Source organism: Colias eurytheme, chromosome 21, assembly GCF_061535395.1.
Source record: "Colias eurytheme isolate Ceu_HAF_F1 chromosome 21, ilColEury1 Martin Lab GWU primary, whole genome shotgun sequence".
In the NCBI taxonomy this organism is placed as follows: Eukaryota; Metazoa; Arthropoda; class Insecta; order Lepidoptera; family Pieridae; genus Colias; species Colias eurytheme.
Window position 1 is genome coordinate 4,010,648 of NC_143000.1, and position 16,050 is coordinate 4,026,697.

The following is a 16,050-nucleotide window of genomic DNA, read 5'->3' on the forward strand; positions in this document are numbered from 1 at the left end:
CGCCGGCAGAAATCCGCCTGCGAAGCGATATCCGCCAATGCGTTGCGGCCCGCCCCGACCCGATCCGTCGCTAATGGACGATGTTTCATACAAAACATAGGCCGGCGTATTTTTGCGTTGCGATGCGGCCCGGCCCGATCCGCCTAGTGGACGCCTAGCATACACTTTCAAACGTTTTGAATTTTGGAGGGGCGCGCCATGTTATCGTAGTTTATCTCTACACTAGTACACGCACACATTTTTTTTTATAATGGCAACAAAAGTTATTAAATTAATTTGTGGCATTTGAAATTGTCGGTTGTCACTTGTCACGTTGACAAATGACACCTGAAAACATTGTGCGAAATTTACGAAATTCAAACATATTGATCAATAGAATTTCAATGTGAAATGTGAATTTAATTTTTCAGACTTGTTAGTCTTTTTCGCTTACTATGATTATTAGAAAATGCATGAAGATGATATTGATATTTATGTACCCTCATTGTTAAATCCTCGATCTGTAAAAAAATTGAGCAACGATCTAACTCTGACTCAGGTTCGAAATATTTATCTTGTTAAACCTATAAAGTAATAAAGTTTATCTTTTAATGAATAATGTAATTGATTTACTCATATGGCGTTTAATAAAAACAAATAATATTAAAAAGCTTGCATAGTTATGAAACTATAGACATTACCATAAATAGTACCTACCTAATAGAAAGTTTAAATCAAAATTGTATTCAACAATAGCACTGCATACAATAATAACTTTTTCAGAATTCAATCAGAAGCCGATGCTCACTATCTTTGAAGAAAAATAGCATCATAAGCAAGACCAAGAAAAATTTAAATAAGGTGAAGCCTTATTGCTCATTTTAGCTTAAGGTTTCTTTGTTTAATCTTACAATTAAATATTACAAATAAGTTCATAACAAACTTCATATTTATAATATTATGAATTCTTATTATTCAAGTTATTATTGTATACCAAGGTTGTGTTATATTATTAGTAAAAACTCTAATTCCTGACAACTTTTAGGTTTTCTCACAAGATAAAGAAAATTTAAGTAACAATGTAACATGTGACAAATTTAAAAAGACAAAAGAAAACGGAGTAAAGAAGTTGGAAGATGAAGAAACACTCCACCTTTCGGCTATTGAAGATCTGCCTTTCTTTAATGATCACCTGTCCTTATCGACTGAGATTGGCGTACCCCTAGTATGTAACAATGCCAAGACTGATGATAATAATAATTCCTTTATATCTCTGTCCTCTGCAACAGAATTGAGTTATGTTGAAAACAAAAGTGATGACACACTCGTCTATAATATAGACTTAAAACAATCTTACACTGTGTGTTTTTCTGTGAACAACACTAACAATGTAGAACTAAGTACAAAGAATAGTAATATTAAGCATGTATCAGTGACAAATGATAATAACAATATGAGTTTTGAATGTGAAATTATTGAGATATCAGATGAGTCGGTGGAAATGGAAACAGAGCAAGAAGTATTGCCATATAAACATAGTCCGTCAAAGAGACCATCTGTTGCTGTCAATTTAGAAATTAAAAAGCAAAAATTGTCACAACAAACTGAAAGAGAAGAAAATAAAGTTCTTATTTTGAACACAAATGATGTTAAAAAACTGTCAGATGTCATTGTGCAGCCCTCAAATAATAAATTGTTGAAGAACAAAATCAGGGATCAAAGACCAGATCAAGAAGCAAAGACCAGATTCAGGAATGGGAAGGCAGTTCATGATAAATTAAAGCAGAAGTCTATAGATTGTTATTTTTCTAATGTGTTAAAGGTCAAGAAGATAGTTGATGTGAATGGTTCAGTAGATTTGATAAAGAATGGTGATGGTTTAAAAGATAAGATCTTAGCTCAGGATGATTCACATGACATGAGTAAAAACTTGTGTATAACTGCTATTAAACATGATGCCATTGCTCAGTCTACGAAAGCCAGTAGAAAGAACAATGAAAGTGTCAAATCGGCGAGGAAGCTGTCGCACAGATCAATCTCTCCCAGAATTGACATTAAGGAATCGGAAGCCACACAGTTCTCAAAAGTGAAAAATGAGAGTATCGGTTCTTACTCACCAAGGAAGATTGTCGAGTCTATACAGTTTCATTTGCCGGTCAAATCTAAATCAAATAAAACATCAACTGTGACCAGAATTATTCCAAATTATAAAATTGTTGCAGGTAAGAGAATCCGAGGTATTATTGGATTGTTACATTATTTTTAATCTTATCAGTGTTTTCTTTAGCACATTTAAAAAGTATTTTTGATTGATATTAAAAAAAAAGTTTTATTGCCTGAGTAGTTAGTTGTTTAATCATCAAATAAAAACATACATTTTAAGATTATTAGTTTAGAATCTCAACTTTAGAAGATAATTTTTTTGCTTTCAGGGACACATTTTGCAGTGGATGCATTTGCCTATGGGGATATCCCAAATGTTAAACATTATTTCCTCACACATTTCCATTCAGATCATTATTCAGGCTTGAAGAAAAATTTTAGCAAATTGCTGTTTTGTTCAAAAATTACTGGTAAGAGATAATTTTATAAAGTTAGTTCTCCGCGTATCTGATCTTTTGTTCAGTTAAAGTGATGTACTTACTCTAAAGTACCTTAAAAATAATTATAAAGAGTATCAGATTCCAAATTTTTGCTAATATTCCTTGTTCTGTTACGAACATGTGAGTTTTTGAGGATGGCCATCCATATAAATGAAATTCAATTATTTGACTAAAAAAAAAATGAAATACTGTACCTACCATAGAAATCTAAATAACAAGACACATAGAAGTGCTATTATGTCATAATTAGTATGAAAACCACTGTCGCCAAAATCCACACATTTAAAACGATATCTAGACAGTTCACACAAGTAAACTATGCCTTTTATTGGACAGCTTCATTTTAATGAAAACTAACATAAATAATAAATTTCGCATTTTAATATGTACCCTAAATCACGACTTTACGGTTTATTTTAGTATAACATCCCTAGGTACGTAAGATGTTTTGTTTCCTTTTGCTTAGAAACTTCAAATACGAAAAAGTTCGGCTACTCGACAACAGAGGGCGTTAATTTTTGATAGATATAACTTTTAACCTCAACGCATAGAAATAAGGTTGAAATTTCATTAACGTTCATTCAACGCTTTAGTGATGTAAGACTTCATCAGCCTTGTTATCGATAGTTAAGTGATAGTTAACAAGTAAGAAATATATAGTTGTTGATTTTAATACAGTGGTAGGCTCATCTCGTGGGCCCACGGCAGACTGTAGGTACATATAGGTATAAGAAATAAAAACATGTTATGTACTTAAATATTTATTTATCTATATATACAAACTAGTATATACAAATAATAAAACAGTGTCTGTACATTATATATTAAAAAAAATGGAGGGGGTTTAGAAACTGAGAGTTTAAATTTGAAAATCTCGAACACCTGATGCAGAACCGCGCCAGACCACCAAAAATTATAAGAGTTATAACAATTACTTAATGTACGTCTTTTTGTTGTGACATTGAAATCATCTTCTTTGAAATGTTTTGAACATATCCTACTATAGCCTGTAGGGAACCAATTTCTTTTCCCAGTCGCGGATATCCATTCGTCCTTAATGTCAGGATGGCGTTGTGGAAATCTACAAAGAATATATTTAACATAAAATAGTTTTGTCAACCTAAGCGAAGAATGTCCTTTATTGTATATTTAATTAATGTGATTCTGTATCGACAGTAAAATTGTCCGAAAATGATTGTATCGATGTACTTAGTTTAAAAAGTTATATATCAGTTATAAAAATAAAATAGAATTCAAATTAAAATATAATCCAATTATTCCATCAGTCGTCATATTACGCAAAAAAACATCGTATTACGATATCGAAAAATTTTAACACATCACATCACTAGCTTGCGACTATTTACTCTTTATCGTTAACAATGCAGTACATTGCTTCTTGTAATTGTCATTTGATAACATCTGGCCGTTATAACAACCGACCTGTCAGATGTTGACAATAGTAAAAGGCAATGTATAGCTAAACGTGATGAGAGGAACGGTTGACTGTGTCATTCGTATTGCTTGTAAATATTGTTTAATTTTAAGGAAAAACGGCAATATTTATAAACAAAAATACTTGCCGGTGAAATGTTATTCCTTTATTAGTATAATTACAATTTATGGAAGAATTTCCGCACTGGGAAATGCTGCAACACACCATGTTTACTCACGCACGTGTCAGAAACAACTGAACAAGCGACCACCAAGCGACGAACAGACTTGTGGAATGGTAACCACCTGAGCGGCGACAATGTCACGCGCGCTTACGACTTCTAGTGTCTTGTTATTTAGATTTCTATGGTACCTACTTAAAAATATCATTCGCGGCTTTAAGACTATGAGCAAATATGTTTATATTTTATTAACTGAATTTTGATATTTATTGGAATGCAACTTGCAAGGCAAAAATGATTTCATTTTTATTTGGCTTTTTTTCCTTTTTCTTTTAGCGGACTTATGCGTGTCACGTTTAGGAGTAAACATGAAACACATTCATATTATGAATGTTGATGAGTCCATTAAAATTGATGGCGTCGAAGTTATGGCTGTTGATGCAAATCAGTGAGTTTTTATATGTTTACGTGCATTATTAATAAATTATGAGGATGAAACGTAAAAGCAATTCCATTCAAGGACTTGTACCCTAGATTTATTATATAATTTTTTGTAAGCTTTTGATAAATCGGGTCATACAAGTAACCATACTTGTATGACCTTTTTTGCAAAAAACACACACAAATCTCTTGGTAAATTAATTTGTTGTGTCATATATTGTATATAACTGTAGATTTTTTTATTCCTTATATTATTTCTCTCTTGCACGCCGATCTTCCTTTAACTTTAGTGGTACTTTATGCTATTTGCTTATACAGCTTTAACGAGTTTTGATCATTTTTATTTTGCAGTTGTCCAGGGGCAGTAATGTTGGTATTCACTCTACCCAGCGGAAAAACTTTGCTTCATACGGGGGACTTTAGAGCGTCTCCGATTATGGAGTCCTATCCTATATTTTGGAATAGGGATATACACACTATATATTTGGATACTACGTAAGTTTCTTTTGTAGATAAATATGCAATGCTGGAGATATATCGTTACTAGATTTCCGCCCGCGGCTTCGCCCGCGTTTTCAAAGGAAAACCCGCATAGTTCCCGTTCCCGTGGGATTTCCGGGATAAAACCTATCCTATGTGTTAATCCAAGTTACCCTCTATATGTGTGCTAAATTTCATTGTAATCGGTTCAGTAGTTTTTACGTGAAAGAGTAACAAACATGAAACACATACATGACATACACACACACACACATATACATCCATAATTCCATACAAACTTTCGCCTTTATAATAGTATTAAGATTATGTTTGTTTTCATTCACTGTAATAGACATTAAAAAAGTAAAAATCTAAAAATAAATAAATATTCCCTTATAACCATTTAACTACAATAACTATTAAGTGGTTTGTGTTTTATTTATCTATAAAATAAAATAATTTAGGTATGTACGCATTATTGAAATAAAAAAATTCACATATCAATCCACCTAGGATTACTGATACAGTTTGTTATAATTTGTCAGTGTAAATCTGGTATCTACTCACTACCTTATAACATTCTATCAGATAGGTATGTTTAATAGTATTTTGTTGCTTATATTCCAGCTATTGCAACCCACGGTACGACTTTCCCACACAAGACCAAAGCTTGGAAATGGCGCTATACCACTTGCGTCAAAAGAAGACGATGTTGGAAAAAGCTGGGAAGAAGTTCTCGTCAGTACTCATTGTGTGCGGCACTTATACTATTGGTATGTTGTTTGTAAGAAGATAATGATTTGTGATAATTTTGTGTCATGATTTTTAATGATAAGCTTAAAATATTATGTGTGTTCTAAATAGTTTAAATGAAAATGTTCCCATATTAACTATAAGACGTAGTGAGAATAGTCGGAATCAATAATTCTTACTGAATTATTGATATCAATATTTTATTGGAATAGGTTTTTAGGTATAAAACCGACTCTAAAAGACTCGATTTTGACCCACTTTACTTATCAAGGATCGGTATCACAATACAATAATTTCATGAGTTTATGTGTGTTTCTTTGTTTATCTTATTAGATTCATTATTAAGCTATTGCATAGCTTCTATCGCAGGCCTTGAGCGCGGGGACTGAATCTAGAAATTCCGTAACGAAAAAACCTCACGCTCCCCACTCCGACGGGCGGAGGTGTGGCTTGAATGCATGCTATGCAATAGCTTTACCGCGGCAGTCCCCGAGTGCCACACGTTTTGACGTGATAACGTTTTTAAAATCGTTTTAGTCGGGTGACATATTCAGAAACTTGAGTCACACCAAAACCTCACGAGCGCGATCGCAGGTATAACAAGAGAGAGACGGACCGATCTCCCGTCTCATCTCGAGCGCTGCCACCAATAAGACGTTATCACGTAAACATGTCGATCGTAAACCTACTTTACAAACAACCAATTTTTTATTTATTGCGTGTGAATTTTGAGGCAAGGAGAAGTTCTTCCTGGGCATGGCTCGGCGCGTGGGCTGCTCGGTGTGGGCGTGCCCCGAGAAGGACCGCGTGTTGCGCGCGGTGGAGGGCCGCAGCTTCAGCCACGCGCCGCCGCACTCGTGCCAGCTGCACGTGGTGCCCATGCGCGACCTCACGCACGAGGTGAGAAGGACAGACAGACAGACGTACACAAAAAAAATATATAAATATACTAGCGGACCGCCTTTCTAACAATGACCGTCTTTGTAACAATACATATTTCCTGCATCTAGCAATTTTGCGTTTGGAAAGAAATTCGTTTTTAGATTTTAGAAATTGTAAACAAGACCGTTGCAAAATTACATTCTATTCAGATTGAATGACTTTCTTTTTTATTGGTTTTCAATTCATTTAAATAACTAGATACTAACAATTTATATCATACTAGTGGTCCGCCCCGGCTTCGCCCGCGGTACCTACATGTTTAAACTATCCTATCTCTCAAGTTAGATCGAATTGCACATGGTGTGCAAATTTTATTATAATCGGTTAAGTGGTTTAGGAGTCCATTGAGGACAAACATTGTGACACGAGATTTATATATATTAAGATAATGTAAAGTATCCATAAGTAAGTGCCTTATACCAACGTCAACCGATGGAATTCAACAAAATCTACAACACGTTTGCATGTTCCTTTCTATTAACATTCGCATACATAAATTGTCTTTGAAAGACGCATGGATTATTTTAAATATAAAAAACATGTTTGTAAAAATTTTTCAGAAGCTAAAAAGTTACTTGGACAGTCTTCAAGGTGCGTTCAGTGAGGTGGTCGCGTTCAAGCCCAGTGGATGGGAGAATGGGAAAAATTCCTGTGTCGAAAAGGATTCTGTTACCATTTATGGTAGTTATACCTTGTTTTTTTTTTATTACCTATGCAATAATCTGTAATTTCTGTGTGTAATTAATGGTTGTATAATTTATAGTGTGGTAAATTAATGTTAAATCAAATTATTCGTAAAAAAAAATATTTTCAGACAGTCAAATTAATATTTCAAATGAGTTTATGCTTTACACAAAATTTACAGGCATTCCATACAGTGAACATTCCAGTTTCTCAGAGATGATACGATTTGTGAAGTTTTTGAAACCAAAGCAAGTGGTACCTACCGTTGATATATCTGGAGGGATCAAGTCCGTTCAGGTAGATTAAATTTTTGTAAAAATATTAGTACATTAAGGGTGCACTCACACACATCAGTCACCGTCACGGCACGTCACCGGACAGGATTAAAAAAAAATATGTATCAATAGTTCTAGCATGGACTAATAGAATATATAGGACTTACAATAGCCATACTAAAAAACGTAACTCGTTTTTCAGTTCCCAATTTTGTCGATAGATGTCACTCTAAGTAGCATTTGGCATTTTTATAAGTTTTTTTATACGTTTAAGAACTAGATGTCGCCTTAGAGCATTAAGTTGGTTTAATGTAGTTAAGAGATGTCGCTACTAAAAAAATCAATGTGCCAAATAGTATCTTGACGTAAAATATAATACGCAAAAAACGTAAACTATAACGTAAAATATAATACGTAAAATATAATACGCAAAAAAATATTTTTATTTAAATGTTATTTTTTGCTCTGAATCGCGCAAGCGAAATGTTTTCGCTACAGAGCATATATACAACTTTCCGCCATCAATAATCGGGGCCTTTACGGCCGGCCGGTTGAGTAGACTAGTCTCTCCCTTTTTCGATTGAGGAAATCCACCTCCCTACCTCCACATCATTTTGTTTTAGTTTTAAAGATTTAATAAGCGTAAAATAATACTTTCTTCATTTTTGTATTTTGAGTAAACGTAACACTATATAATAACGGTTAGTTTGACCAGAGGCGACTCGTGACAAAATTGTATGGGTGTTTAATTAAGTATTGAACTAAAGTCTAAAACAAAGAAAATACAGTAGTACATATTGGTTAATAGCTACCCCAAATGCCACCCACATTTGCAAATGTGTTTGCTACTTAGGAAAAGTTCAGTTTTGACGAATTTAATTTATTTCTTTCCGACTGTTTCTCGGAATAACATACATTTACTAAGAATTGCATAAAATGCCGGGTTTAATAATATATTGCCGGTAACATAATATTATGTATGATAATAATTCTTAAAAAAGTATTTTATACATTTCTTAAAAAGCTTCGATATTGTATACAATTCATATTCAAATTGTTGTAAAATAGTCACACTTTTTTAAGTTGGTTGAATACACTAAAATACTTATAAGGATCGTACCTACTAATAAAAGTAACAAAATGAATTTTTAAAGTTCCCAGTAATCTTCTGGAATCAATTTCAATAAAAATATAAAAAAATTATACTATCAAGTATGAAGATGATCTATAAAATGGATTGCGCTATGTTTACGTGATCTTTTGTTTCGCGCAGGACTGAAAATTTCTCTTAACCTCTTATTGGATTCCGTATTTAGGCATTTGATATTCGTATTGGAGTTTAGGTATACGATAAAGGAGAATGGGCATTTTACTATGGAAGTTGGGCCTGAACCCTTGAGTTGGACCAATACACATGAGGTAGATCATAACACATACATAACGGGAAAAATATATATAAAAAAATAATCAACCGGGTTTTTGTACAGTCACATCAAGTTCTTTGTGTATAATATTTTTTGCAATAAATAACTGTTATAAGACAATGACAATATCTTTATGTTACTCCAATTCACTTTCACTTACAAATACGTACTAATCATAAGCCTTCTAATAAACGAAATACACTAATATTATATTTTGTAACAGGTACATAAACCGTGTTTATTCACTTTATTATAATTCAACGTAGTTAGACGTTTTTTGTGGTTAAACTTAAACACTCCAGTGACATTTTGATTCATATTTACTTCACTCGAATTAAAAACACCGTTATTGTGCGAAAAATAATAGCCAAATAAATAAAACTTTTTGCCTTGACTGTACAAGAACCCGGTTGATTTATTTTTTTATTTTATTTATTTCGTAAGGTATGTGTAATGATCTATCACAACAACAATATTTCGTGTGTATTGGTCCTAGCCCGAGTTTCAGGCCCAATTTGCCCATTCTCCTTTAATTTAAAATTAAAGATATATTAATTGTTAAATGAATGAGCACAACTTTATTAAAATTATTTATGGGAGTTCACTGCACCAGCGCTCCTTAGGATGAACCGCCTATTTTTGTCACTTCGTTCATCGCTGTTCGAGAGTGACTTCGTGACCACCATGGACTTAGATCATTAAGTAATCGATAACACTCGCAGGTGTTTCCCCTTTTGTCGAGGTATAAGATTATTCGAATCGAAAAATCTTATGCTTTCATAAAAACTACTTGCGTAATCGATTACAAACACTCTGCGTTTTCCTAGGCTAAAACATCGAAAGGACGTCTGCGAGTGCTCCGCTAAAAATGCCGTTTTGCACTGTCAAGCCTTGCAGAAGCAATTCAAACATGTCGAATATTAAAAAAGATGGAATAACCTTTCATTTGTGTATATTTTTTTAACGTACATTTCTAATTAAATGCAATTTCTAATAATCGTCGATGTATCGTTTAGCGATATGATCAAGACAAATAATCGAGTCGTTTACTCGATCATTGATGCGGCCCCACGAGACTATCATGGAAAGAAAATATACAAATTTAATCTTTATGGACTAAGAGATAAAGTTGAATTTAAAACGCGATAATGAACCGCATTCCTTACGAGTCTATCTTTTAGCCCCTTGACCACCGAGCGGCCCGATCGGACCACGGCCCACGACACAATAGATTTTCTATTGTGTCTGTGATTCCGGGGGCTGAGGCATTAAAGAAATACAAATTTAATCTTTATGATCTAAGTTATAAAGTTGAATTTAGAACGCGATATTCTACCGCACTCCCCACGAGACAACTTGGAATGAAATACAAATTTAATCTTTATGAACTTAGGGATAGAGTTGAATTTAAAAACTCGTCGCTTAAAAGGTCATAAATTTTTACGACTTTCGTGACACAAATTATTTTTGTGAATGTGTGATTGTGTTTCAATAGTGTGAGTTACCTTCCCCGCACCAAAATCAGCAGAAAGTTTAGTTAGAACATTTGCCAGCGTACTCCATCCATTACTTAATGATCTAAGACCATGGACCACGTTGCTATGAACTGTTTTTGTCAAAGAATTACTCGAACAATTAGAGCATAAATTTCAACGTAAGATGTATAGGTGCCCGTAGCTGTATTGATGAGTCACGTACTTAAAAACCGATAGATGCTGGTTCAAATCATTGCCGTACATCCACATTTTTTTTTCTTTTCCCGTATTTTGTGGTGATATAAATAATACTGTTTACAAGGGAATAATTAAGAAGAAAAAAGATATAGACATTTTTTTTAACAGAAAATAAAGAATATATATTATATACACTACTCTGATCACTATGTCGAATGTTTGTAGTGGGTGTCGAAATCTTATTAAAGGTACTCACTTCCTTAGGTGCTCCACCACCGCGTTGCTATGAATTGTATTTATCAAAGAAATACTCGAACAATTAGAGCATAAATTTCAATGTAAGACGTATAAGTGCCTGTAGCTGTGTTGACTGAGTCTCGTACTTTAAAATCGATAGATGCTGGTTCAAATCATCGCTGTACATCTTCTTTTTTTTTCTTTTCCCGTATTTTATGGTCATAATATAAATAATACTGTATACAATGGAATAATTAAGAAGAAAAAAGATATAGACATTTTTTTTAACAGAAAAAAAAGAATATATATAATATATATTATATACACTACTCTGATCACTATGTTGAATGTTTGTAGTGGGTGTCAAAATCTTATTAAAGGTACTCACTTCCTTAAGATGCTCCACCACCGCGTTGCTATGAACTGTATTTATCAAAGAAATACTCGAACAATTAGATCATAAATTTCAATGTAAGACGTATAAGTGCCTGTAGCTGTGTTGACTGAGCCTCGTACTTTAAAATCGATAGATGCTGGTTCAAATCATCGCCGTACATCCACATTTTTTTATCTTTTCCCGTATTTTATGGTCATATAAATAATACTGTTTACAAGGGAATACTTAAGAAGAAAAAAGATATAGACATTTTTTTAACAGAAAATAAAGAATATATATAATATAATTACATATATTATATACACTACTCTGATCACTATGTCGAATGTTTGTAGTGGGTGTCGAAATCGTAATAGAGGTACTCACTTTCTTAGATGCTCCCTAAAAACTAAAATAATAATTCAAAAACACCGGAGTTTTTAAAACAACGCCCTCTAGATGTAATAATTGAAAATCGATAGTTTGCTGTTTCCTTAGTTCTAAAATTGGTCACTAGGTGGCGCTTTTAAAACTGCAAATTAAATAATAAGCTCAAATGAGAGCGCCATCTAGCAATAAGCTGAAATTACGGGGTACGATCTCTAGTATGACAATCATCAGTCCTCTTTAGATTCTATTAGTCCATGGTTCTAGTATGACTCTGTTCCCACACGACAGTCGCCGGCACGAAATCTATCAGTGACGTCACCGGTCAGGCACGTCAAATAATCTTTCCATACATGTATCATACTTTTATCCCCACTCACCCGGTGCCGTCACGTCTCAGTTCAGTCAGCGTCGTGCTACCGTCAATAATTGCTACATGTTCTCTAGCGTGACACACGTCTAATCACTGACTAACCTGATGTATGTGTTCAATGATTCAGTCAAACCGGCGACGTGACTGACGGACAACATGACGGTGACTGGTGTTTGTGGATACGTACACAAACCGTCATCGGTGACTTGACGGTGACTGATGTGTGTGAGTGCACCCTTAATCGTAATAATTTAAACATTTAATTACATATATTATACTTTATTCTTTATATAAGATATCTATTTCCATGAGTAAAAAAAAACTCAATTTATCGCTATATACGTACACAGTTGCTTAACAAAATGTGTTATAGTCAAAACTGATTGATGGTCAAAACCACTTTTGACTGACAGATAGTTGACAGTCAATTTTTTATCGTAACGCATACATTTTTTCTAAATATCAATTTCTCCATAATTATAAATAGTACAAAAAATGTAAATATAACATATCTTTTTTTTATCTATTATCAGAAATACTTCCCTTGCCCGCTGGTGTTCAAAGAAGATATCCAGAGCCAGAGCAAAGTGACGGACTACTTCAGTTTGCAGAGAGCGCACCAAGTGACAGCGGTCACGTGACATAGTTTGAGGTCGGTACTAATCCATACTAATACTAATAATATTATAAATGCGAAAGTAACTCTGTCTGTCTGTCTGTTACTCAATCACGCCTAAACTACTGAACCAATTTGCATGAAATTTGGTATGGAGATATTTTGATACCCGAGAAAGGACATAGGCTACCTTTTATTGCGAAATATGTATCACGGGCGAAGCCGGGGCGGACCTCTAGTACATTATATTTTAATTTACTAGTTGTGCCGTTTTTACCCGCATTGCTCTGCTCCTGTTGGTCTTAGCGTAATGATTATAGCCTAGCTGCATAGCCTTTCTCGATAAATGGGCTATCTAACAGTGTAACAATTGTAATTTTTAAAATCGGACCCGTGGTTCTTGCGATAGCGCGTTCAAGCAAACAAACAAATTCTTCAAATTTATTATAGTAGTTTATACATATAATTTACTACTACTACTACCAAGTTTGGTAGTAAAATTGTGTAAAGTTTATTTCGTCGTTCCTTTTTTATTTATATTTCCTCTCAATTCTCCGAATTTCATGGGAAAACATGAGAATTGAGATTTATTAATATTGAAAATGTTTTTGTTTCAGATTCAAAATAACCACATAAGCCGCCATTATTTCGACTGTGATGTATTTTTGATGTTATTTTTTATTTTAGTATTATAAATATTTATGAAAATGTTATTTTCTTTGTGATGATTTAATTAAAATTTAGAAACTACCTGTTGTTTTTGTTTTTTTAACACCTAGTTCTTTTAATTTGCGATCGCATTACTAATTTCAGTAATGCGATCCCTTGTACTAATTTCAAATTTAAGACTACCGAGATGTTCAATAATAAGTAATAACACAAATTCATACTAAAATGCATTAAAAACAGCTTTCTCGTCTTACGTGTTCTACACAGTATACAGGGTCACACACATGTTGAGTTATACCACAGACTAATAATAATATACATACTACGTATGTTATACTATCATCAACATTTAGCTTTTCAGACGCTGATTATTATGTAAAAATAACTCAAAACATCCCCGACACATATTTTTTTGATAAATGGTTAAATCTCACTTGTTTTCGCTTTTTCAGCAACTTTTGCAACATCGCGGCTTTTACCGCTCCGCAAAATAGACTTAAAATAGTGCTAACTATGTGTAATAATTATGTGTAACCTTGGTTATGCTTTGACTGTTAATTCTACGAGAAATTAGCAGTTTTCTCGTCGGTGGTTACACAAATAGTAAATACATTGCATTGACGTAAGATCATGCATACAAATTATTGTTCTATTGATTCATACACTGGGGTAGATCCCTTTAAAAATAATAAAAAGTGCAAAAAAATCGCAGTCGGATGAAACCCATTAGAAAAGGAGGGGAATATGATGAAAATTAAAGGAAAAATAAATTACGGTCAATCCGAGTTCGGGAAAAGGGAGGGGGGAGCTTTTAAGAGAAAAAAATGGTTTCTCTTGATTTCCGACAAAACTACAAGTCCTACGGAAAAAAGTTCAATGGCAAAGTTGTAGATAATAAAAAGATCTACAACTTTTGTATTGACAATTTTTTCACATAACCTCAAAATTTAGGTGTAAAATTTAAAAAACCAAGTTTTTGGTTTTTTATTTTTATCTACTTCAAAATTTATTTTTTTTCTACGAAATTTGGTGGAAACTTGCTTTATTATGTCCCAAATACACTGTAATTTATTTGACTGAAAATATTTTTTTTTCGCCTTATTTTGAATTAATACCAAAAAAACAACCTAATTTTCAATCGAAAAGTCACCCGTCAAAATATCAGCTTTTTTCAAAAACTTTGGGAGCCTTTTATTCATCAAAATCCTTACTTTTATATGGTGTAAAAAAAATAAACCTTACCATAGTAAATGTTCTCAGGAAATGCTTACAAACAGTGTCATAATTAGCTTTTACTAAATCAGGCACACTTCTCGAACTCTATATCTTCTCTTGTATCGGCTTTTCGGTAATATTTCAAAAGAAAAAAAATTATCTGTTCTAAGTATAATATTTTACAGCATATTCAAAAGCAAAATGATGTCGATAAAAACATTTCAGGTAGTTTGAGAAGTGTGCCTGATTTAGTAAAAGCTCATTTTCACACTGTTTGTATGCATTTTCTGAGAACATTTACTATGGTAATGTTTATTTTTTTTTACACCATATGAAAGTAGAGATTTCAATGAATAAAAGGCTCCCCAAGTTTTTGAAAAAAGCTGATATTTTGACGGGTGACTTTTCGATTGAAAATTAGGTTGTTTTTTTGGTATTAATTCAAAATAAGGCGAAAAAATAAATATTTTCAGTCAAATAAATTACAGTGTATTTGGGACATAATAAAGCAAGTTTCCACCAAATTTCGTAGAAAAAAAATAAATTTTGAAGTAGATAAAAATAAAAAACCAAAAACTTGGTTTTTTGAATTATTCACCTAAATTTTGAGGTTATGTGAAAAAATTGTCAATACAAAAGTTGTAGATCTTTTTATTATCTACAACTTTGCCATTGAAGTTTTTTCCCTAGGACTTGTAGTTTTGTCGGAAATCAAGAGAAACCATTTTTTTCTCTTAAAAGCTCCCCCCTCCCTTTTCCCGAACTCGGATTGACCGTAATTTATTTTTCCTTTAATTTTCATCATATTCCCCTCCTTTTCTAATGGGTTTCATCCGACTGCGATTTTTTTTTGTTTCAAAAATTATCTACTCTAGTCTATCAGTTATTTTAATTTTATGTATCAGGGTAATTTACCGTAACTTCATTGTTAAATTATAGCACAGAATACATAATAGTAGCTAAACGCTACAGAACGGACACTCTCCGCCTCCCGCCAAAATTAAACACTTACCTCCCCCGCACGATCAGACATAAAATGGGCCATATTTTTCTCCAAGGACGATACGCAACGAAGATTGACAACATTAATCAAATTGACTTAAAGTAATTTTATTATTTTGGATTTGTGATTATCGTTTTTCGTAGAAAATGGTTAGATATTGTGCTGTTTACGGATGTATTTCATCAGAAAAACGCGAATTTTTTTTTACGCTAGTCACAAATGTGCCAACCATAAAGCGTTAACACACACATTTGCAGTCTCTACAGTGTGACTGTCAAAACGATCATTTTGTATGGAGTGTCCA

The 16,050-nt window shown here is 33.2% G+C and overlaps 1 protein-coding gene across 1 annotated transcript; it reads left to right on the plus strand.

The window, feature by feature from the left end:
* The first annotated feature begins 353 nt into the window (after nucleotides 1–353).
* LOC149899041 (uncharacterized) lies at nucleotides 354–13,609 on the plus strand. The gene is made up of 12 exons (XM_090114562.1): nucleotides 354–538; nucleotides 763–840; nucleotides 1,025–2,201; nucleotides 2,412–2,552; nucleotides 4,535–4,646; nucleotides 4,991–5,134; nucleotides 5,747–5,892; nucleotides 6,606–6,772; nucleotides 7,375–7,495; nucleotides 7,680–7,795; nucleotides 12,777–12,895; nucleotides 13,477–13,609. The coding sequence occupies exons 1-11, from the start codon at nucleotides 449–451 to the stop codon at nucleotides 12,882–12,884; spliced, it is 2,400 nt and encodes a 799-aa protein (XP_089970688.1). The 5' UTR covers nucleotides 354–448; the 3' UTR covers nucleotides 12,885–12,895; nucleotides 13,477–13,609.
* Nucleotides 13,610–16,050: the final 2,441 nt, after the last annotated feature.